General features: G+C 41.4%; 1 protein-coding gene across 1 annotated transcript in view; it reads left to right on the top strand.

The window, feature by feature from the left end:
* The first annotated feature begins 4,289 nt into the window (after positions 1-4,289).
* cpt1a2b (carnitine palmitoyltransferase 1A2b) overlaps positions 4,290-25,075 on the top strand; it is a 110,588-nt gene continuing 89,802 nt past the window's right edge. Inside the window, exons 1-3 of the mRNA XM_062036642.1 lie at positions 4,290-4,312; positions 14,199-14,277; positions 14,763-14,826. Coding sequence (XP_061892626.1) covers positions 14,245-14,277; positions 14,763-14,826 — 97 coding nt within the window. The 5' untranslated portion in view covers positions 4,290-4,312; positions 14,199-14,244. The remainder of the gene's footprint in view (positions 4,313-14,198; positions 14,278-14,762; positions 14,827-25,075) is intronic.

Genomic DNA, 25,075 nt, shown 5'->3' with positions numbered 1-25,075 from the left:
TTAGGCCTACTATGTTACTGTTTTTTAATGGTCATTATGGTGGTACTTAGAGAGCCAAGTTTTTTCTGATCTGGTACTTGGTGAAAAAAGTTTGAGGACCACTGTTGTAATTATTACAGTTAAAAAAAACAGTAAAAATGACAAAGAGAGGAAAAAAGTTAATGTAATGAGAAAAAGCTGAAATGTTCATTTTAATAATATACGGTCACTTACAACATAAAGCTGACCCTAAGTTTTGTCTTTTGAATACTGGATAAATTATGTCCTTTTTTAAAATCTTTTTTTAAAAAAATCAAAATGGCCGCAGCATACTTTGGCTTTGTAAGAAGTTTGGACACGCCTGAGTTATCACATTTTTACTGTTATTTTTTTGTTTATCCAACAATTTATGCTTCAGGCCGCACTTTGGACACCCTTTTTTTAAACATGTGTTTTACATGGTCAGATTGTTCAAGTTTAAAAGACAATTGCAATTTTCCTGTCAAAATACGTTGAGTAAGAAAGATGAGGTGTTTTATTGATGCACATAAATTCAGGTCTCATAAATGGATGTGGCGGGCCAGTTCTGGGTTTGATGCTGTGATGTAAGAATGGAGGGATGAGATGAATGGTGCTCCTGCTTCATCATAGTCTGCAAACACAAAGACAAGATGTCATTGATGTGCTCCAACAAAAGGAACTTGACATTAGAAGAAGGGACACTACTCACCTAGAAGTTCACGAAGGTTGCCATGTAGTCCATGTCCTCCACAGCCCTTAGGATGCGCTCTCGTGAAGTAAAAGCTCTTCGGTCAAAGTCCAGCAGGGGAAAGCTTTCAGAGTGGCGGACAAAGCTTCTAAAAAGGCTTTGCACCGTTCGCCAGGCCACCGACGAGCAGATGTGGAGGAGACGGTCCTCATCAATATGCTGGCTGAGGCAGGAGCAAGAAGTCAGAGCGTCTTCCAGCATTCTGCCGACACCCAAGCTGGCCGTCTCAGCCCTTCTCCTCAAAGACTCCGCACTGGAGTCCCGAACAGCGGGTGTCAGGAAAACCCCGACGGCATGATCCACCACCTCTCACCAGGTGGAAGCTTCGGCGTCGGAGCTCTGTGAGCAGCGTCACTTCCCGGATCCAGCTGATGTTGGAGCTGCTCAACATCTTCTGCAGCTCGTCAAGCAGATACCGGAGGAAGCTCTCCACTTCTTGCTCCATTTTGGGACACACTACTGCCAGGAACAATTGGACACCGTCCAGGGTGACCTTTTTAAGGAGAGACAAAGAAGTAGGTGAATTGTTCCAGAACATTCAGCAAGGGCAGAAAAAAAAAAAAAAGTGTCCTTACCCTCCTCCCGAGCAGCTGTGAAAGCCTTATCTCTTCACCAAGTTCCTGGCAGAACAGAGCCCTATAGGAAAGAAAATAAGAGACTTTAGATGTTGCTGACAAAGCATCTCCCTGTGATATAAGTCCAGCAAAATGATTGCAGGATCGATACCGAGCAATAATGTACACCACCAATTCTTCTGTCTACTTGGAAATGTTCAATATTGAAATATGTCAGTTTGATTGCAGCTTGCTGCAAGGTTTGTTCTCCCAGGATGCAAACGGACTATTCCGGACAAGGCGTGCAGGTAGAAACATGGTTTAATTCTCAAAACTCAAAGATGTACAAAAACGGAAAACAAGGCGAAAGCACAACGCGCTGATCACACTTGGAGTTAAAGTAAATACTAGTGATGGGTCCGGCAACACCGATGCATCGGCGCATGCGTCGAGCTCATAGAGCAAAACCCTGTGACGGTGCGCGTACTGCTTTTAGAAAGTCACGTGACTGATCATGAGCTGTTTCGGTCACGTGACCGATACGCGAACTGTGTCGCACTGACGCCTCCTCTGTGCCCTGTGAGCGGGTCTTTTCTACAGCCGGAGAAATAATAACTAAGAAGAGAAATCGTCTAAAATGTAATACGTTGGAAAAACTGTTTTTTTTGGAATAGAAATGTGTAAAAAAAAAAAAAATTCACAACATGTTCTCTTAGATTTCCATGTTATGATACAGGTTCACATTGACTATCTAAAAAAGATAAAAATATATTTTTATTTAAATGAAGATATGAAATAATCCTAAATGAAATACGATGACTTGGTTTATATTATTGTATATACTAGGTCATAAAATCAGTGTCAGTTGAGTCGGTCCATAGGTTGCCTGTAGGGATTTTTTATGTCCAGCAGATGTCAGTATTTAGTGACACAGTATCGACACAGTCTCAATACAGTTTTGCAATGTGTCGAAACGCTTCATGACGCCTCATCAACCCATCACTAGTAAATACTTAGCATAGACTATGGACATAGAGAACTTATGAAACTGTGGCATGAAATAAACACGACTTACGTAGTCCAGGCATGAGACAAACAATGACGCCAGGCAAAGGCAGGCTTAAATAATGTCTCTAGATTGGAAACAGGTGCGCGTCCCGAACACCAGAGGCAGGTGAAAATCATAAGTCGCCATGGTAACTAAAACAAACAAGGGTGCACAAAAAACAGGAACTCATAGAGTCTAAATCTAACAGAACATAACAAAAACATGATCCAGACCACGGATCATGACAAAATATCCATCCATCCACTTTCTACCGCTTGTCCTTTCGGGGTCGCGGGGGTGCTGGAGCCTATCTCAGCTGCATTGGGGCCCTAGGCGGAGTACACCCTGGACAAGTCGCCAGCTCATCACAGGGTCAACACAGATAGACAGACAACATTCACCAGCCATGTAACGACGGGGTCGCATCGTGGTGCGGGTGTTGTTCTCCCAGGGATGCAGACGGCTTCGGACACAGCGTGCAGGTAGGAAAATGATTTATTAAGCATTAATGATAGCAGGAAAAAACAAAGACGTGCACATAGCACAAAAGGCAAAAACAAAAGGGCTAGCGTGGGAGCTAGCAAGCCAAAATAGCCTAGCGTGAAAACTAGCAGCTAAAGAACAGGAAACAAACGTCGTCATCTGTTGTGTAAAACAAACTAGGAAGCCAGACCGAGTGAGGCCGGGGCAAAGGCTAAATAGCCCTCTGATTAGTGCCCGGACAACAGGTGAGCGTCTCGAACACTAACCAGAGGCAGCTGAGCACAATCTGCCGTCATGGCAACAGAAACAAACAAACACAAGGTGCTGAAAACACATGTGACTTGACAACGTAAACAAACTATGATCCGGGCAGCGGATCCTAACAATCCATCCATCAATTTTTCTACCGCTTGTCCCATCCGGACACGGGACATGTTGTGACTAAATAATCAGAATAAAACACTTGTTTTAATAAACAAACGTGTTTGTGTACAATTAACAATACATAAATACAACAATACAATACAATTTAATAGAGATATCCGATATTATCGGCCGATAAATGCTTTATAAAATGTAATATCGGAAATGATTGGTATTGTTTTTTTTATTATCGGTATCGTTTTTTTTTAAATTTATTATTATTATTTTTTTAATTAAATCAACATAAAAAACACAAGATCACTAACAATTAGTACACCAACCCAAAAAACCCCCCTCCCCCATTTACACTCATTTACACTCATTCACACAAAAGGGTTGTTTCTTTCTGTTATTAATATTCTGGTTCCTACATTATATATCAATATATATCAATACAGTCTGCAAGGGATACAGTCCGTAAGCACACATGATTGTGCGTGCTGCTGGTCCACTAATAGTACTAACCTTAAACAGTTAACTTTACTCATTTTCATTAATTACTAGTTTCTATGTAACTGTTTTTATATTGTTTTACTTTCTTTTTTTATTCAGGAAAATGTTTTTAATTTATTTATTTTATTTTATTAATTTTTTTAAAAAAGCACCTTATCTTCACCATACCTGGTTGTCCAAATTAGGCATAATAATGTGTTAATTCCACGACTGTATATATCGGTATCGGTTGATATCGGTAATTAAGAGTTGGACAATATCCGGATATTGGCAAAAAGCCATTATCGGACATCCCTACAATTTAACCATACGAAAGGACAACCTTTTATATTACATACCCTTATAATGCAAAATAAGTCAATATGTAGTGAAAAATACTATATTATTATGCAAGTATGACAAAATCCCACAGACATATGTACTGTATTTGTAAAAACAGACATTGAAAAGCACTAAAAAAATATATCGATCCCTTTACAACAGTATCAATCCGATGCCGATCGTACCCTGATATCGACACGGCAGACACTTGGGTCGACCTAGCCATCACCACCACAACAACACACAAGATGGAGCTCTCCCCCCGCCTGTCGACGACAACAGGTTATGTAGTTGATATTTTACCACTGAATTAGTGTTGATAATGCTTTATATCATAACGCTTGCTCAATTAGAACAAACAATCCGTTTCTTAACCTCCGTTAAATTCAAATACCGACTCGAGTTAAAAGAAGCTAACCTGCTATCTTAGCTAGCATGATGCTAAGCTAAGCTCTTACAGCCAAGTTAAAACTATTAACTTTCTAAACTTAGCGACAACAATATAATTGTTGCACAAAGGTCAGTGGTGTCGAATAATATATTTTTATTATCGCCACCATGTAAAAAAATTTGTTTGGAAGGTTTCAGTGAGTCGTACTTTGTATTTTGTACTACATTAGTACACACCTGATTCTTAAGGCATCAATCAAGTAAGTTGTACTTTTGTAAAGTTTCAAAGTTTAACTTCAATGCTTTTCAAGTGAAATAGAAATAGCGTGTAAATTAAGTTTTCTTTCAACTGTAAACAATGACACTTGGTCGAATCAGGAGTGATGTTAAAACTTGTCTTACCTGATGGATGGTAAAGTGATCATAGTTGAAGAAGTGACGATGTTGAATTAAAGCTTCTGCTCCGTTTGGATCCCAACTTAAGTTCTGACTGCTCTCGAAATGCGGACTATTTATTAGAGTTGGACATGTCCGTTACAAAGACCTCTTTCAAGTCAAAGACACACCCTCTTTGATCAAGTACACCTGAAAATGCTCTCTTTGAGGGGAAAAAAAACTCATTGGAGGTCAGAAGTTTACATACTCAATGTTTGTATAGCTCTTTTGTTTTTTTTACTTTGCTTTTAATAATTTGTTGTAATAATCCGAAATAGGGCTGGGCGATATGGCCTTTTTTTAATATCTCGATATTTTTAGGCCATATCGCGATACATGATATGCATCTCGATATTTTTGCCTTAGTCTTGAATGAACACTTGATGCATATAATCACAGCAGTATGATGATTCTATGTGTCTACATTAAAACATTCTTGCATTAATATATGCTCATTTTAAACTTCAATGCAGAGAGGGAAATCACAACTAAGTCAATTGACCAAAAGTGTATTTATTAAACAGTTATTAAGCAGTGGCACAAACATTCATGTCATTTCCAAACAGAAAGTGCAAGATTGTCAGAGACATTTTAAAACAAGCTATAAGTGCACTTGTGTGCATGATGTCACTAAGATGACAAATCAAAACAACACTAAATTAAAGTGCACTTTTTGTACAGAACGCCACTACAATAGTTTAAAACAAATAAAGTGCACTTTTCTGCATGATGTCACACAAGATATTTCAATAACTGTCAAATAAAAATGAGCTGCATAATAGGAAATCAAATAGTGTATGTCCTTCGCTATGTGGTAGGTTCCGGCGGACGTTATCTCCTTATGTCGTTTTTTTTTTTTCATACGGTGTTGATGTGGAAATGGTTGCCTCTGCATTTTGTTGGTGTGGCACTGAACAGAGATGTTGACATGCGGAGTAAGCACTCTTCATTCTCTAGCAGGTGACTTTTCAAATGATGCTACAAATTAGCAGTAATGCTACTTTTTGTAGCAACGCTTTTGCTCCACACTTGACAAATGACGGTTGTCTGTCCGACATATTCCCACTTGACGCCAAACCACCGCCAGACAATGGACCCCCTGCTGTTTTTCTTGGGAATTAATTCTTTCTTCATTTGTTACCAGATTCGCACCTTCTTTCTCTCGTATTACCACTCGCACCACAGCTAACGTTACCCATGCTGCTACCTCTCTGCTCCGCAAGGGCGTATACCAGGGGTGTCCAAACTTTTTCCACTGAGGGCCTCATGTTACGTCTTCGACGCATGGCTGCGATTGTTGTGTTCCTTCCAAGGTAGGAGACAAGCAGGAGTGTCGTGGAGTTAAGATGAAGTATTATTTTAATAAATTAAAGGCAAGACAAAAATACAAAACTGAGGACGCTAGCAAGCGTGGAGCAGAACAAAACCAAAATGTCACCAAAGGTGAAAAAACGAGGAAAGCTAGACTTTGCTACAGCGATGAGAAAAAAAAACATGAGACGTAAATGTTGCCTACAGCAAACATTGACCCAGCAACTACTGCTGGGTGACCGCACACTATAAAGGGGAGTGATTAACCAAAACACCTGGCGAGAACACTAATTGCTAAACTAAGACAGGTGAGGAGAATCAGTGCCCATGGAAACCAACAGTAAACAGGGAAAGAGGGTGCTCCCAGGAAACAGACTAACACAGAAACATTACCAAAAACATACATCATGCCATGATCCGGGTAACGGATCATGACATAACCCCCCCCTTAAGGGACGGATCCCAGACGTCCCAAACTAGAAACCCCTCCCCTAAAAAAAAAAAAACTCCAGAATAAGTCAAAAGTCACGGGAGGGTGGAGGGAGGTCTTGGTGGTGGGCCGCCCAGCCATGTGTCCCCGAAGCCACCGGGGACAAGTCAGGTGGCGGCGGCGAGTAGATTGTCGCCGCCTTTGTCGAGGCGGGCGACCTCGGAATGGCCATGTCTGTGGCCGTTGAGGCGGACGAGACTGACGCCAGAACCTCAGCAGTCTTTGAGTCCTACACCCAAGTCCTGGGCGTCGCTGCTGTTGGCGCCAAAAGCGTCCATAAAAAGTCCAGAGACGAGGAGGTGGGCGGCGCCGTGGTGTGGCCCGCCAGACACGAGTAGGTGGGCGGCGCCGTGGTGCGGCCCGCCTGACATGAGGAGGTGGGCACGTCGTCGGCGAAGCAGGCGTAGAAGCCGTGGGAGGCGTGGTAGGCGAGGCAGGTGTGGAAGCCGCGGGAAGCGTCATCGCCGTGGAAACAGGAAGCGTCGTCGCCGTGGAAGCAGGAGGCGTCGCCGTGGAAGCAGCAGGAGGCGTCGCCATGGAAGCAGGAGGCATCGCCATGGAAGCAGGAGGCTCGTCTGTCGGCGTGGGCGGAGCCAGAGGCGGAGCAGGCGGCTCGTCTGCCGGCGTGGGCAGAGCCATAGGCGGAGCAGGCGGCTCGTCTGCCGGCGTGGGCGGAGCCATAGGCGGAGCAGGCGGCTCGTCTGCCGGCGTGGGCGGAGCCATAGGCGGAGCAGGCGGCTCGTCTGCCGGCGTGGGCGGAGCAGGCGGCTTGTCTGCCGGCGTGGGCGGAGCAGGCGGCTCGTCTGCCGGCGTGGGCGGAGCCAGAGGCGGAGCAGGCGGCTCGTCTGCCGGCGTGGGCGGAGCCAGAGGCGGAGCAGGCGGAGCAGGCGGAGCAGGCGGCTCGTCTGTCGGCGTGGGCGGAGCAGGCGGCTTGTCTGCCGGCGTGGGCGGAGCAGGCGGCTTGTCTGCCGGCGTGGGCGGAGCAGGCGGCTTGTCTGCCGGCGTGGGCGGAGCAGGCGGCTCGTCTGCCGGCGTGGGCGGAGCCAGAGGCGGAGCAGGCGGCTCGTCTGCCGGCGTGGGCAGAGCCATAGGCGGAGCAGGCGGCTCGTCTGCCGGCGTGGGCGGAGCCATAGGCGGAGCAGGCGGCTCGTCTGCCGGCGTGGGCGGAGCAGGCGGCTTGTCTGCCGGCGTGGGCGGAGCAGGCGGCTTGTCTGCCGGCGTGGGCGGAGCAGGCGGCTCGTCTGCCGGCGTGGGCGGAGCCAGAGGCGGAGCAGGCGGCTCGTCTGCCGGCGTGGGCGGAGCCAGAGGCGGAGCAGGCGGCTCGTCTGCCGGCGTGGGCGGAGCAGGCGGCTTGTCTGCCGGCGTGGGCGGAGCAGGCGGCTTGTCTGCCGGCGTGGGCGGAGCAGGCGGCTCGTCTGCCGGCGTGGGCGGAGCCAGAGGCGGAGCAGGCGGCTCGTCTGCCGGCGTGGGCGGAGCCAGAGGCGGAGCAGGCGGCTCGTCTGTCGGCGTGGGCGGAGGTCTCAGCTGGACTGCTAGGTGGGCCGTAGGGGGAATCATCACCTGCAGCGCGGTGAGTATACTTCCCAGCTGTCTCTCCAAAGCATCAAGGCGAGCATCTTGGCGTTCCGCCATGGCGTTGACGCAAGCCCCAAGAACGCCAAACTGTTCCTCCTGTTGTCCAAGTTGTTTTTCCTGTTGGTTCAATGCCCTTTTTACTGGGTCGGTCTCTGCAGGGTCTCGTGTGCTTTGCAGAGCTGGAGCAGGAGGTGGAGAGGATGGTGTTTGCAGGACCACCAGCGTTGATGGTGGCGTCAGCGTGGCAGGCGTGGGAGGAGCCAGAGGAGCAGGAAGTAGGGCCGAAGCAGACAGCTCCCCCGCTGGAGGAGAGGCAGGCAGCAACCTCAGTGGAATGAGGTCTGCTTGCCCCGCTGACACGCTACCAGCACTGGCCCCCCCCTCAGGAAGCAGATTCCAGATGCTAGATGGAGCTGGTGGGGGGAGCGCTTGTGCGGGTTCGGCGGGAGCAGAGGGCACGGGCGGGTGGGCTCTAGGAAGCCTGGGAGCTGGCCTTGTGCGTGAGCGCCGCTGGCGTCTTTCTGGACAATTGCCAGCAGGTGGTGTCTGAGGGGAGGAGAAGCCGCACGGGAAGAGCCTGGCAGACAACGTTGGGGGAAAAGTGTCCATTTCGCAACCCTCATACGCATGTGCCTCTGTGCCTGCCCACTGCCCGAGCCTTCGCTTACCGGGTGGCGTGGACGATGTCCGGGTGGCTTGAGAGTGGGGGAGGAAGCGGGTCTCTGCTTCCGTCAACTTCGCCATCAGCTGCCCCCATGCCACCAGAGCGCCGGCCGGAAGGTCTTCTTCGGACAGCTCCGCTTCGTCTTCGCTCTCCCATGGCTGGACGTCCGCTCTGAGCTCCCGGAGGATGTCTTGCTTGTCCATGTTGGACAGGAACACTTCGTCTGGCTGGGTCAATCTGTTACGTCTTCGACGCATGGCTGCGATTGTTGTGTTCCTTCCAAGGTAGGAGACAAGCAGGAGTGTCGTGGAGTTAAGATGAAGTAGTGATGGGTCCGGCAACACCGATGCATCGGCGCATGCGTCGAGCTCATAGAGCGATACCCTGTGTCGGTGCGCGTATCGCTTTTAGAAAGTCACGTGACCGAACACGAGCTGTTTTGGTCACGTGACCGCTCATGAGCTGTTCTGGTCACGTGACCGCTCATGAACTGTATCGCACTGACGCCTGCGCGTCAAACTGTTTATTAGGAAGCGGCGCAATGCGTGTTGTTGACGAACACCGTTAGGGCCGCTTGTTGTCACTGTCACTCAAAGTTGCATTTCAAAATTACACAGAATAAATGTGTTTATTTTGTTTAGAATTCAGATGGGTTTGATTTGGTGCGCGGCATATATTGGCTGTGCGGCGCACGGTGTGCGCGGAGGACGCCTGAGCACTGCGCAATTGCGCAGGCGCGCACCTTAGAGGGAATGTTGCTCACAGGGCACAGAGGAGGCGTCAGTGCGATACAGTTCGCGTATCGGTCACGTGACCAAAGCAGCTCATGATCGGTCACGTGACTTTCTAAAAGCGGTACGCGCACCGACACAGGGTTTCGCTCTATGAGCTCGACGCATGCGCCTATGCATCTGTGTTGCAGGACCCATCACTACTGTTACTAGATAAGGTACAGGAATGACGGCGTGGCGAAGTTGGTAGCGTGGCCGTGCCAGCAATCGGTTACTGGGGTTCAATCCCCACCTTCTACCATCCTAGTCATGATACATGCTCACATTATTTGACTGTATCTAAAAAAGATAAAAATATATTTTTATTTAAATGAAGATATTAAATAATCCTAAATGAAATACAATGACTTGGTTTATATTATTGTATATACTAGGTCATAAAATCAGTGTCAGTTGAGTCGGTCCATAGGTTGCCTGTAGGGATTTTTAATGTCCAGCAGATGTCAGTATTTAGTGACACAGTATCGACACAGTATCAATACAGTTTTGCAATGTGTCGAAACGCTTCATGAGGCCTCATCAACCCATCACTAAGATGAAGTATTATTTTAATAAATTAAAGGCAAGACAAAAATACAAAACTGAGGACGCTAGCAAGCGTGGAGCAGAACAAAACCAAAATGTCACCAAAGGTGAAAAAACGAGGAAAGCTAGACTTTGCTACAGCGATGAGAAAAAAAAACATGAGACGTAAATGTTGCCTACAGCAAACATTGACCCAGCAACTACTGCTGGGTGACCGCACACTATAAAGGGGAGTGATTAACCAAAACACCTGGCGAGAACACTAATTGCTAAACTAAGACAGGTGAGGAGAATCAGTGCCCATGGAAACCAACAGTAAACAGGGAAAGAGGGTGCTCCCAGGAAACAGACTAACACAGAAACATTACCAAAAACATACATCATGCCATGATCCGGGTAACGGATCATGACACCTCACATGGAAAAATTAAAGCATGTGGGGGCCATTTTGATATTTTTCATTTTCAAACCATAACAAAATATATGGATTTTTTATTAATTTTACCTTTAGGGGTCCCGGGGACCATAAAGGGTCTCAGTCATTAAAATGTTAAAAATAAGTCAGATTTTTTTTTTTTTAAATGATTAACGCTTACAGTAAATCTCTATATCAACTTGAAGTTGATATAAAGTAATACAAATTAAAACAAATGTTATATGGCTTTTCTGTCAAAAACAACTTAGTTTTTTTATAGTAAAACTGAAATATGCAGTATTTAGTAATTAGAGCCCTAAAAGATCAGTAATGCAGGACACCATTGATTTTAATTCTTTCATATTTTTGAGTAATCACAGTGAAAAGATAAATAAAAAATCACTAAATATATTTGGGATCCAAAAGGTGCCCCACTCATAAAGTAATACATTTTTATTAGGTTTTTCTTTTACTTTCAACACTTAAATTACGAGATCAACTTCAGATATATCTGTCGATTTTATGCTGGAACAATTATTTTGTTTGTTTTATGCGCTTTTGTCAAAGAAAATGTTGATGTTTTTATATAGCTACTACACAATATATGCAATATTTACCACATAAAACATTTTAAAGTGAAATATTTGAAGTAATTGGAGCCCTGAAAATAATTCATTATAACATGGATTTTTTGTAATTTTTTTTTTTTTTTGAGCAATGGCAAAAAAAGAAAAATAAAGAAAGACAAAAGAAAAAAAACAGCCTGCATGGCAGCTTTTGTGTCAACATTGCAACTTTTTCTCGTTAGATTTCACCTCATTACACTTTTTTTAATTTTATTTTTCATTTTTATAGTAGTATTTCCAGAATGTGTGGCGGGCCGGTAAACAATTAGCTGCGGGCCGCAAATGGCCCCCGGGCCGCACTTTGGACACCCCTGGCGTATACGTATGTGACGTATGTAAGAAGGTGCGCTTGTTTATGTCTCTGTGAGAAAGAGAGACTAGAAAGAGTGAGAAGAGCCTGTATTGTAATGCCTGCAGCTAAAAGCAACTGCGTGGGAACGCATACTCGAATATCACGATATAGTCATTTTCTATATCGCACAGAGACAAACCCGCGATATATCAAGTTTATCGATATATCGCCTAGGCCTAATCCGAAAGTAATTGGCCCTCCCTGAATGAATGAATAAAGGTTTAAATGAAATACTTATTTATGAATATTCTCCTTACCCTATCCTATACCCCTTCAATCATGCACATTACTTTTTGCACTATATTAATTTATATTATTAGGTGTTGTCAACTTTGTACTTTTTTTTATGTCATTGCCTGAAATAAATAAATGAATGAATTAAAAAAATGAATCCAGCACATCACCCCTGTTCTGCAAGAACTCCATTGGCTACCCATCAAACACTGTATCCAATTTAAAATCATTCCCCTCATTTTTCAAACATATCCATTACCTTTCTCTGTCATATCTCTCTGACCTGCTCCATGTCGCCACGACCTCACGTTCCCTAAGATCCTCTTCATCCATCCATCTCACTGTGCCCTTATATAAAGTGTCCATCATGGGTGCCTGAGCTTTCAGCCGCTCAGCCCCTCATCTTTGGAACTCATTACCACCAGAACTTCGTAATATAGACTTAATATCCCTCTTTTTTTTTCATTTATTTATTTATTTCAGGCAATGACATAAAAAAGTACAAAGTTGACAACACATTATGATATAAATTAATATAGTGCAAAAGGTAATGTATAGTATGTAATGCATGATTGTCCAGTTTTGCATGAAAGGGAGTGGGAAGAAGATAATTTATTTAATCCCACCCCCAGTTCTCCATTCAGTGATTATTCACATGAGTTTCACTCTTACTTTGTTCAAGGATTATAATGCAGATGTTGTATCATAGTGGCATTACCACAATGGTAATAGACAACATAGCAACAATGGTAAGGAAACATTGAGCACATGTTAACACTTTGAGACAGAGTTCAACAGCAGGTCAAATTAAAGACCCTCATCTCTATATTTGAACCAGACCCCATGTTTGTATAATAGTTTAAATAGATTAATAGTTTGGCATTGCTTGTGTTGTAAATCCAGTTTGTTCCATAGTTTTACTCCGCGTACGAGCCTGCACTCGTCTTATAAAAAAACGTTGTAGATTAGGCGGCAATAATTTGTTAAATGCTTTATATAAGATTATTAATGTATTATATTTAGCAAGGTCATCAAATTTGAGCAACTTTGATTGCATAAACAGATTATGAGTATGTTCTAAATAACCAACGTTGTGAATGATCCGCACTTCTCTTTTCTGTAATATGATCAGAGGATGAATTGTGTTGTGGTAAGTATTCCCCCATACTTCAACACAGTATGTAAGGTGTGGGAGTACCAAGGTGCAGTATAGAGTACGTAGTGCATTTTCATAATATCCCTCTTTAAATCAAGGCTCAAAACACACCTCTTCTTGACTGCTTATTCACTGCAAATTTGATCTGTGTTGTTGTTTTTATCCAATTTATTTTATTGTTGTCATTTTGTACGGTGTCCTTGAGTGCCCAGAAAGGTGCCTTATAAGTAAAATGTATTAATATTCTCATTCATCCAGGTCATTGTCCTCTCACGGCATTCGATCGATCGCAACTGGACTGTTTGGTTTGTCCTGGAAGACGTTTCGCTGCTCATCCGAAATATTTATATACTCCAAAAGCAGGTGGGTGTGCCTGGGCAAGGATGGTTTTGCCCTATCGCAGTGAGAAAACAACTGTTTTAATGCAAACGAGCAATCCTAACTGTCAAAGCCAACAATAGTCGTTGAAGTGTAATTTCCCCTCCTGGTTTTGGAGTATAAATATTTGGGGTTTTGTCACCAGCCGCTGGACTTGATCTGACCAATCTAAATCTATGAGCACCTAATTGATGAAGTCTACTCGGATGAGCGGCGAAACGTCTTCTCAGACAAACCATTTGATTGAAACTTTATTAGTAGATTGTACAGTACAGTACATATTCCGTACAATTGACCACTAAATGTTAACACCCGAATACGTTTTTCAACTTGTTTAAGTCGGGGTCCACGTAAATCAATTCATGGTACAAATATGTACTATCAGCACAATACAGTCATCACACAAGTTAATCATCAGAGTATATACATTGAATTATTTACATTATTTAAAATCCGGGGGTGGGATGTGGAGTCCAGTTGTGATTGATTGAATGCCCTGAGAGAATGAAATACTTAGTAAATGTATTTTTTGCACTACTACACTACTTTTTTGTTTTTAAAGGTCTATAAATAACCTGTGTAAGGTTAAAGCTTTGGGGAAACTGTTCAAAAACATCCCAAGGGTTAAAGTTTTCCACCAGTTCCTGTCATAGCCAGCCATTAGTAAGGTGTCTTCTCTCTGAGCTCATACACCTCCATTTAGTTTTACCTTTACAGTTATGGAGGAATTTGTTGTTGCTACTTAGTAGAATTTATTCTACTTACGCAACACAGACAGTGACTTTATTTTCCCATAACAGTCACTTCATCTCCCTTTTTGCTGCAGCCCCAGAGTGTGGTAGTAATCTGCCTGCTGTACACAGGAAGAAAACATGGTTGGCTGCCGGAAGAAGCTTCCTGAAAAGGTGAGTACAAAATAGACGTGGCCTTTGCTTCTTCCGTCTACCGTCTGGGTGATGTTCTTGGTAGGGATATTTTGCAATGCCATGTTGACATTAGAGCTGCACCTTAGGCTTTGTTTTAATATAATAATTAAGCAATCTGTCAATTACTTTGTTCCATTAATCCAGCAATTAAACACTCTTTATTGCCTCAATACGTATTTTAAGGAAATATTTCAAATAATGATTTTTGAGTTGCCATAAAAAAAAATTCTAAAAAGAGTGCACATCATCAACATTGAAATTGTACTTTTAACATGCGTGCAATCATAAAAATGAAATTAATAAATAAAAACTCTCCACTGTTTGCCGCCACACAAATAACAACACCCACACACCAGCGTGCTCATGTGCTCTCTATGCAGTCCAGCTTTTGTCAGTTTGTATTAGTTACACTCAAACGATTGATTAAAGCATTTTTGTGATCTTTCGACTGTTTTGTTTGTCAGGCTTGGTACGCAATCTTATTCTGTGGTGATGACGAATCCACCCACACAATAACCTGCTGTCCTGGTATGTATGTATGTATGTATGTGTGTCTGAACAGTATGTGTTATACATAATGTATGTCAGTATTACCATGGTAACTTACTCTGTGAACCTAACCTGCAACGTGGCAGGTTTTCATGTCTCCTCCCTCCTGATAAATCTGAAGCAATTTGTCAGACTTGACGTGTGTGTTCCTTTTGTAACCCAGTAATGTCCAAACAGAACTAATTTCTGAAGACTTATGTAGAGATAGTATTTTGAGGCCATGATTAGTAAGATAGACAGCAGTATCTCAACTTAGGAGATCCATTAGTTTTATGACTGAGCTCGTAACTCAAAACATGCGTATCTCAAATCAGTGTCGTCCATCGAAATGATTTGAAATCAATTTAATCGATACTTGCCCCCCAAAATAGCAAAAACAAAGTAGCAAAAGGAAACTTTAGAAAAGGAATAGTATTAAAAAAAACAATACAGTAGAATGTACTGTACAACAAACAACTAGAGTAGTTTGACTAAGTAATGTACAAAGGTGCAAAAGGTTTGTTTTTATCAGAAATTAGACTTACAAAGTGAAACTAATATATGACAGGCTCAAGATATTTTAAGCCATTGTTAGATATAATTTTATGATTGTGGCTTACAGTTTATGAAAACCTAGAAAATGTGGTCTTTTCACAAACTGTGAGGCATATTCATGAAATGTATAAAAAATAAAAGCTTGACATATCTCACTTGGCATGTAATGAGTTTATATCACATTTTAGTTTCACATTTGAAGTTGAATTGCTGGCAAGAATGGACTTTTTGCAGTTTCACCTGCATTCATCCTGCAAGATTTCAAAGTATATTGTTGAACAGGAAATGAAAAAGCCCCCAAAAATAGTCCTAACACATAATTAGGCTCTATTAAAATTTTAAAATGCATTCAGGAAATATTTCACTGTAGTAAATCTTAAAGGCCTACTGAAACCCACTACTACCGACCACGCAGTCTGATAGTTTATATATCAATGATGAAATCTTAACATTGCAACACATGCCAATACGGCCGGGTTAACTTATAAAGTGCAATTTTAAATTTCCCGCTAAACTTCCGGTTGGAAACGTCTATGTATGATGACGTATGCGCGTGACGTCGATGGTTGAAACGGAAGTATTCGGACACATTGTATCCCAATACAAAAAGCTCTGTTTTCATCGCAAAATTCCACAGTATTCTGGACATCTGTGTTGGTGAATCTTTTGCAATTTCAAGAATCCTCCATCAAGTCTATTATTGGGCGCCAAACAATCATCCATGCCACACCCACTTCAAGTCCACTACTTTTTCAATTACAGTTGCATATTACTTACACATACTAAGTCTCCGAGGCGTATTAGAAAGAAGAAGAAGAAAGCTGTAGGTGGGATCGGTGTATTAGCGGCTGGCTGCAGCAACACAACCAGGAGGACTTTGACTTGGATAGCAGACGCGCTATCCGACGCTAGCCGCCGACCGCATCGATGATCGGGTGAAGTCCTTCGTCGCGCCGTCGATCGCTGGAACGCAGGTGAGCACGGGTGTTGATGAGCAGATGAGGGCTGGCGTAGGTGGAGCTATCCTTCCAGTCAGGGGCTTATTTCTTTTGTTTCTATCTGCATTTAGGCAACGATGCTATCACGTTAGCTCCGTAGCTAAAGTGCTTCGCCGATGTATTGTCGTGGAGATAAAAGTCACTGTGAATGTCCATTTCGCGTTCTCGACTCTCATTTTCAAGAGGATATAGTATCCGAGGTGGTTTAAAATACAAATCCGTGATCCACAATAGAAAAAGGAGAAAGTGTGGAATCCAATGAGCCCTTGTACCTAAGTTACGGTCAGAGCGAAAAAAGATACATCCTGCACTGCACTCTAGTCCTTCACTCTCACATTCCTCATCCACGAATCTTTCATCCTCGCTCAAATTAATGGGGTAATCGTCGCTTTCACGGTCCGAATCGCTCTCGCTGCTGGTGTAAACAATGGGGAAATGTGAGGAGCCCTTCAACCTGCAACGTCACGCTACTTCCGGTACAGGCAAGGCTTTTTTTATCAGCAACCAAAAGTTGTGAACTTTATCGTCGATGTTCTCTACTAAATCCTTTCAGCAAAAATATGGTAATATCGCAAAATGATCAAGTATGACACATAGAATGGATCTGCTATCCCCGTTTAAATAAAAAAAAAATCATTTCAGTAGGCCTTTAAGAATATTTAAACTTGCACCTTTACAAAGATAATAAAATGCATTGGGATGCACTTGTATACATTTATGTTGTGAATATATTAAGTTGTGTGGTATTTTTAAACACAAGTTAACATTAACCTTTGTGTGTGCAGATCATTGTTATCCAAATTAGGCATAATAATGTGTGAATTCGGTTAATATCGTTATCGGTAATTAAGAGTTGGACAATATCGGAATATCGGATTTTGGCAAAAAGCCATTATCGGACATCCCTATTTGTAGTTATTTCCCAATATTTCTGCACAATAACTCAGATATGGTAATACTAGCGAGCAGTAGAGAATATGAAGTGATTTTTTTGGTTGTTAGAGGTAGAAAGCGTTTTAAAGTAAAGTTCTAATTCTTTTTTAAAGGCACAAAAAACAGGTCGGGTATTGAGAAACTTACATTTATGAATAGTTTGCGCGTAGTTTTTTTTTTTTTATGTGTCAACCGCGTCGTTTTTTTAATTTTTTTTTTTTTTAACTTTTATTTATACATTTCAACATTTACAAACAGACAAGAAACAATAATCTAAATAAGTACAAAAAGAGTACAAAACGGTACAAAAAGAGTACAAAGCAGTGCCAGAGGGTTGTAAATTCAAAGTAACTAAAATAGAGTGCAAAAAATATATATATATAAAATAAGCAAAGTGCAAAGCCATAGGCTCACTCAATTTTAGTAAATAACTTAAATTTGGAACACAGCATCATCGTTTCCACAGCTTTTTAGTTATTAGAGGTAGAGAGTATTTGAATGTAGATTTCTAATTCTATTTTAAAGGCACAAAAAAAACATGTCGGGTATTGAGAAACTTACATTCATGAATAGTTTGTGCGTAGTTTATTTATTTATTTTTTTAATGTTTCAACCGCGTCGTTTTATTTATTAATTTATTTATTTTTTTAACTTTTATTTATAAATTTCAACATTTACAAACAGACAAGAAACAATAATCAAAATAAGTACAAAAATAGTACAAAACAGTACAAAAAGAGTACAGAGCAGCGCCAGGGGGTTATAAATTCAAAGTAACTAAAATAGAATGCAAAAAATATATATATATAAAATAAACAAAGTGCAAAGCCATAGGCTCACTCAATTTCAGTAAATAACTTAAATTTGGAACACAGCATCATCGTTTTCATAGCTTTTTGGTTGTTAGAGGCAGAGAGTGTTTTAATGTAGATTTCTAATTCTTTTTTAAAGGCACAAAAAAACAGGTCGGGTATTGAGAAACTTACATTTATGAATTGCGCATAGTTTTTTTTTTTTTTTTTAAATCTTTCAACCGCGTCGTTTTTTTTAGTTTTTAAAAAAAAAACTTTTATTTATAAATTTCAACATTTACAAACAGACAAGAAACAATAATCAAAATAAGTACAAAAAGAGTACAAAGCAGAGCCAGGGGGTTATAAATTCAAAGTAACTAAAATAGAATGCAAAAAAATATATATATATAAAATAAACAGTGCAAAGCCATAGGCTCACTCAATTTCAGTAAATAACTTAAATTTGGAACACAGCATCATCGTTTTCATAGCTTTTTGGTTGTTAGAGGCAGAGAGTGTTTTAATGTAGATTTCTAATTCTTTTTTAAAGGCACAAAAAAACAGGTCGGGTATTGAGAAACTTACATTTATGAATTGCGCATAGTTTTTTTTTTTTTTTTTTAAATCTTTCAACCGCGTCGTTTTTTTTAGTTTTTAAAAAAAAAACTTTTATTTATAAATTTCAACATTTACAAACAGACAAGAAACAATAATCAAAATAAGTACAAAAAGAGTACAAAGCAGAGCCAGGGGGTTATAAATTCAAAGTAACTAAAATAGAATGCAAAAAAATATATATATATAAAATAAACAGTGCAAAGCCATAGGCTCACTCAATTTCAGTAAATAACTTAAATTTGGAACACAGCATCATCGTTTTCACAGCTTTTTGGTTGTTAGAGGTAGAGAGTGTTTTAATGTAGATTTCTAATTCTTTTTTAAAGGCACAAAAGACAGGTCGGGTATTGAGAGACTTACATTTATGAATAGTTTGCGCATAGTTTTTTTTTTGTTTGTTTGAACACGTCGTTTTTTTTTTTGTTTTTTTTTTTTTACTTTTATTTATACATTTCAACATTTAAAAACAGACAAACAATAATCAAAATAAGTACAAAAGTAGTACAAAACAGTACAAAAAGAGTACAAAGCAGCGCCAGGGGGTTATAAATTCAAAGTAATTAAAATAGAATGCAAAAAATATATATATAAAATAAAAGCCATAGGCTCACTCAATTTCAGTAAATAACTTAAATTTGGAACACAGCATCATCATTTTAACAGCTTTTTGGTTGTTAGAGGCAGAGAGTGTTTTAATGTAGATTTATAATTATTTTTTAAAGGCACAAACAAACAGGTCGGGTATTGAGAAACGTACATTTATGAATAGTTTGCGCGTAGTATATTTGTACCTCCTCCTTTCATCTGTCATGCAAAAAAAATGGCCACTTGTTGCTCCCTGCAAAGAGCGTTACGACTGCAAAGGTCTCACTCCGCCATATAAACAAAGCGACAGAAAAGGTGGAAAAACACGTCAAACTTATTGATTCCACTACGCTACCATCGACCTGGTACTGTTACCACCATTATGGTCAATAATCAATCAATTGCCTCGCTCGACAACGGATTGTTCTAGCAAAACATGCACTAGTAGCGCATCGTCTCACTCCCAGAGGATCTTTGAACGCATAGTTTGTTCTCAGCTAAGCTAGTTTTGTGCGACAACGCCGGCGAGGAGGGAGGGGCACTATATAGTGTGTGGCCCTCACTTTGCCAAGAAAGCGCCCTGAGACGCCGTCAAGATACATTTGAGGCAAGTTACAACTCATATTTCATAACGTCGTATTTGTAGTTAGACTTGATATCACGTATTCATGCGCCCTTTACTCATTTGCATTTGGCGCGGGTGGGGATGGTGCTGAGCCTTGAATGGACCTATTGTGATTGTGTGACTATATTACTCGCATATAAACAGCTGCATGCACGTCTTACTTTCGCTCCTAAACATTTACACACCGCGTGGATTTTTATAAAGTGTTCTGCATAGTTTGGACGCGCGCCGTGGGGATGGAGAAGCAGCAGCATGGTGCCTTCCAGCATGTTACTTAACCGGTTTTTGTTGTTCGGCGACGTCTACTCGCAACAAATCTTGATCGTCCTGATTGCATCCTAAAAGACATGTCATTAAGTCCTGGAAATACTCAAACGAAACTAGCAGAGAGCCAACACACTTTCCTGTTTGATTGATCTGATGTAATGATGGTACTGGTGCATTAATAATAATGTATTGTTGTTGCTTATACAGACCCCGTTTCCATATGAGTTGGGAAATTGTGTTACATGTAAATATAAACGGAATACAATGATTTGCAAATCCTTTTCAACCCATATTCAATTGAATGCACTACAAAGACAAGATATTTGATTTTTTTTTAACTCATAAACTTTTTTTTTTTTTTGCGAATAATAATTAACTTAGAATTTCATGGCTGCAACACGTGCCAAAGTAGTTGGGAAAGGGCATGTTCACCACTGTGTTACATGGCCTTTCCTTTTAACAACACTCAGTAAACATTTGGGAACTGAGGAGACACATTTTTGAAGCTTCTCAGGTGAAATTCTTTCCCATTCTTGCTTGATGTACAGCTTAAGTTGTTCAACAGTCCGGGGGTCTCCGTTGTGGTATTTTAGGCTTCATAATGCGCCACACATTTTCAATGGGAGACAGGTCTGGACTACAGGCAGGCCAGTCTGGTACCCGCACTCTTTTACTATGAAGCCATTTTGATGTAACACGTGGCTTGGCATTGTCTTGCTGAAATAAGCAGGGGCGTCCATGGTAACGTTGCTTGGATGGCAACATATGTTGCTCCAAAACCTGTATGTACCTTTCAGCATTAAACACAGATGTGTAAGTTACCCATGTCTTGGGCACTAATACACCCCCATACCATCACAGATACTGGCTTTTCAACTTTGCGCCTAGAACAATCCGGATGGTTCTTTTCCTCTTTGGTCCGGAGGACATGACGTCCACAGTTTCCAAAAACAATTTGAAATGTGCACTCGTCAGACCACAGAACACTTTTCAACTTTGTATAAGTCCATCTTAGATGAGCTCAGGCTCAGCGAAGCCGACAACGTTTCTGGGTGTTGTTGATAAACGGCTTTCGCTTTGCATAGGAGAGTTTTAACTTGCACTTACAGATGTAGTGACTAACTGTAGTTACTGACAGTGGGTTTCTGAAGTGTTCCTGAGCCCATGTGGTGATATCCTTTACACACTGATGTCACTTGTTGATGCAGTACAGTCTGAGGGATCGAAGGTCACAGGCTTAGCTGCTTTAGTGCAGTGATTTCTCCAGGTTCTCTGAACCCTTTGATGATATTACGGACCGTAGATGGCGAAATCCCTAAATTCCTTGCAATAGCTGGTTGAGAAAGGTTTTTCTTAAACTGTTCAACAATTTGCTCAGGCATTTGTTGACAAAGTGGTGACCCTCGCCCCATCCTTGTTTGTGAATGACTGAGCATTTCATGGAATCTACTTTTATACCCAATCATGGCACCCACCTGTTCCCAATTTGCCTGTTCACCTGTGGGATGTTCCAAATAAGTGTTTGATGAGCATTCCTCAACATTATCATTATTTATTGCCACCTTTCCCAACTTCTTTGTCACGTGTTGCTGGCATCAAATTCTAAAGTTAATGATTGTTGGCAAAAAAAACGTTTTATCAGTTTGAACATCAAATATGTTGTTTTTGTAGCATATTCAACTGAATATGGGTTGAAAAGGATTTGCAAATCATTGTATTCTGTTTATATTTACATCTAACACAATTTCCCAACTCATATGGAAACGGGGTTTGTAAATTTGAAGACATGTTTGCTTCCGTAAACACTGTGATGTCTTGTCTGCACGCGGGTCAGTTTGCATTCACGTTTTTTTTGTGACATAAAAAGATTGTATTTCAGAAAAAAACAAAAACAAATTGGACATCCTATCCTGCTCTGTGAACATAGCCTATGTCACGGTCCGACATTTTCACCTGCAATGACCTGATTGGCATATTCCACCTTGTCCTGCTTGACCACTTACTATACAGGTTTGGTAGCCCCTCACATAAGAATGCACCTGTTGTACAGTGCACTCGAGGAGTGGTTGTAGTCAATGTTCCCTGTAAGGTGCGCGCCTGTGCAATTGCGCACTGCTCAAGCGTCCTCTGCGCACGGCAAATCTATGCTACGCACTAGGGCTGAACGATTTATCGTTTTCAGATCGAAATTGCGATTTCAGAAGTCTCAATCTTGAGATCGTGAAGGCTTCGGTTTTAGACGAACGTTATTTAGCTCTCCTGGCTGACATGTCTGTTGTGTATATGCAGCCTGCTCGTGCTACTCTCATGCCTTGTCAAACTCACCAATCAGAAGTGGTAAACTACTTGTGAGCAGGGCATGCCGTCACGCTAACCAATCAGAGGCGGCCATTGACGAGGCTACCGCGTACACGCCCACTAACAACTTTGGTGAAGAAACAAACGTCCTGGAGGAAATGGCTGCTGCCGCCGGGTCAGAAGTGGAGGAGGATTTAGTTTTAATACAGAAGAAGAGCAGCACGTCTGTCATTTGGGACTACTTCGGTTTCGAAACTTCAGATGTGCATCAGAAACAGGTACTTTGTAAAACTTGTCGGGCCAAAGTCGCCACATCCCAAGGCAACACGACTAATTTATTCCGGCACTTGAAAAATCACCACCGGCAGTTACACGACGAATGTATGACCAAAAAGTCCGGTGAAAAGTCAACCCCGAGCGATTCAGCCCATTGTAGCAAACATACCACAATTACAGCGTCGTTTGCCACTACCAGCCACCAGTTCACCATCAGAAAGATTGTTTAGTGCTAGTGGCAATGTTGTCACATGTCAGCGCTCATGTCTGAAACCATCTGAGCCTTATCTTATTTAGTTTTTATTTGATATATCCATCCATCCATCCATTTTCTACCGCTTATATGTTGACCACATTAACCCTGGCAATGGACCCTGTGTGTATATGTATGTTATGCCATTGTTTACAAATTTGGTAAATAAATAACCAAAAAATGAACTGAACCGTGACCTCTAAACCGAGGTACGTACCGAACCGAAATTTTAGTGTACCGTTACACCCCTATTATTTACACATAATTTCTGTCTCTATATGGTCACATGTAGTTAATTTTCTACTCTGTATCGCGCACGGCTCAGCGATAAGGTAATACGACTAGTATTATACACCAGTTTTTCCTGTTTGAGAATAAATAACAAACACATGCTGCTTGTATTGCCTATTGGAATGGTTTGAGCTCAATGAAAGAAACCCAATACAGTACTTAAAGCTTTTTCTTTCAAGTCCATGCAGCTCGTGCTTGAATTTTCATGTTTAAATCTATCTGAAACATTAGGTCGTATGACTGATTTTTACTATACATTTTCTTAAAATGACATACTGTGGTTCCTTCTTTTGAATTTATTTTTTAACAGTTTCATAACCTGTCCCAAATGGTGCTTTTATAGGCATGCTGTTATGATCCGTTGCCCGGATCATGTTTTGTTCTGTTAGTTTGACTACCTCACTTCTGTTTTCAGCACCCCTGGGTTTGTGTTTTGGTTTCCATGGGTGCTGATTAATTTCACCTGCCTCTGATTAGTGTTCGGGACGCTCACCTGCTCCTGGGCACTGATCAGGGAGCTACATATTCCTATCTTTCGCCAAACACTGTCTGGCTGTCTTATTTGCTTACACGCAACAGTTACGACGTCTATTCCTACGAGTCCAGAGCTAAGCTTTGCTTTTTGTTTGCCTGTTTTTATGCCGAGCTTTCACGCTAGCTATTTCCTTAGCTTAGCTTCTCGTGCGATCGGCACGCTAGTCTTTCTGTAGTTTTGCATGTTTCATAGACAATAGATCATTGTCTCAGCTGCTCCTTGCCTCTGGAGTTTCCTTCCGCATCTCGGGATAACGACCCGCGCATAACCATGCAACCACGTCGTTACAGATGCACAATATTTGTTTTCGTGAAAAGCATGTGATCGTGATTGCTAATTTATGCCTTATGCCTTTTTTATGCCATAATGACTGGAAACCAAACCAGAGCGTGTCAGACGGCATTGCTTCTGTAAATGAGGTGAACATTGAATTGTATTATCACTTCTGCTCATGTGCATGGGTGTAGAAAGTTCAGGTTTTTAAACCATTTTAGTATATGGAATAATCAAAAAGGGGATCAAACTGTCTACAGAAATCCTAAAAGTTGTACCTGTACAGGCAATGTTTTGGTGCCATTCTTAATTAAATACACAGCAAAAAGTCAGTGTTCAAAAACAAGGGAAAAAAATACAAAAATTAGGGGTATTTTACTTGAACTAAGCAAATGTATCTGCCAATAGAACAAGAAAATTTGGCTTGTCAAGACTTTCCAAAACAAGTAAAATTAGCTAACCTCAATGAACCCCAACATACCTTAAAATAAGTATATTCTCACTAATAACAAGTGCACTTTTCTTGGTAGAAAAACACATATGAGACCTTTTTTCTCAATATGTTGAAAAATATTCTTAAATTAAGTAAATGCTAGTGCCATTATCTTGACATAATGATATGCGCTCGGCATTACATTTCTTGAAACCAGCAAACTTATAACAAAAACTAGTTTATTGTTCTTAATGGAAAGGCAACAAGGCAACTGCTTGTTACTCTTAGGGTCTACGGGCCGCTCAGGCAAATCATATTGTCTAAAAATGCATTTTTCCATCGATAACATGACATCATCGCGCCAAGTGCGTGTTCTTTCAGTCAATTAGTGCGCAAGGAATATATTTATATATTTACAGCCCGGCCCCCGGCCAATTTTTTTTTTATTGTAATTTTGAAGAATTTATCTGAATGTGCATGAATTATTTCTGTTCAAAATTGTTAGAAATGTCACA

The sequence above is a fragment of the Entelurus aequoreus genome, linkage group LG25 (genome assembly GCF_033978785.1).
Source record: "Entelurus aequoreus isolate RoL-2023_Sb linkage group LG25, RoL_Eaeq_v1.1, whole genome shotgun sequence".
In the NCBI taxonomy this organism is placed as follows: domain Eukaryota; kingdom Metazoa; phylum Chordata; class Actinopteri; order Syngnathiformes; family Syngnathidae; genus Entelurus; species Entelurus aequoreus.
The sequence above is the reverse complement of the archived record's forward strand: the minus strand, read 5'-3'. Positions and strand labels throughout refer to the sequence as shown.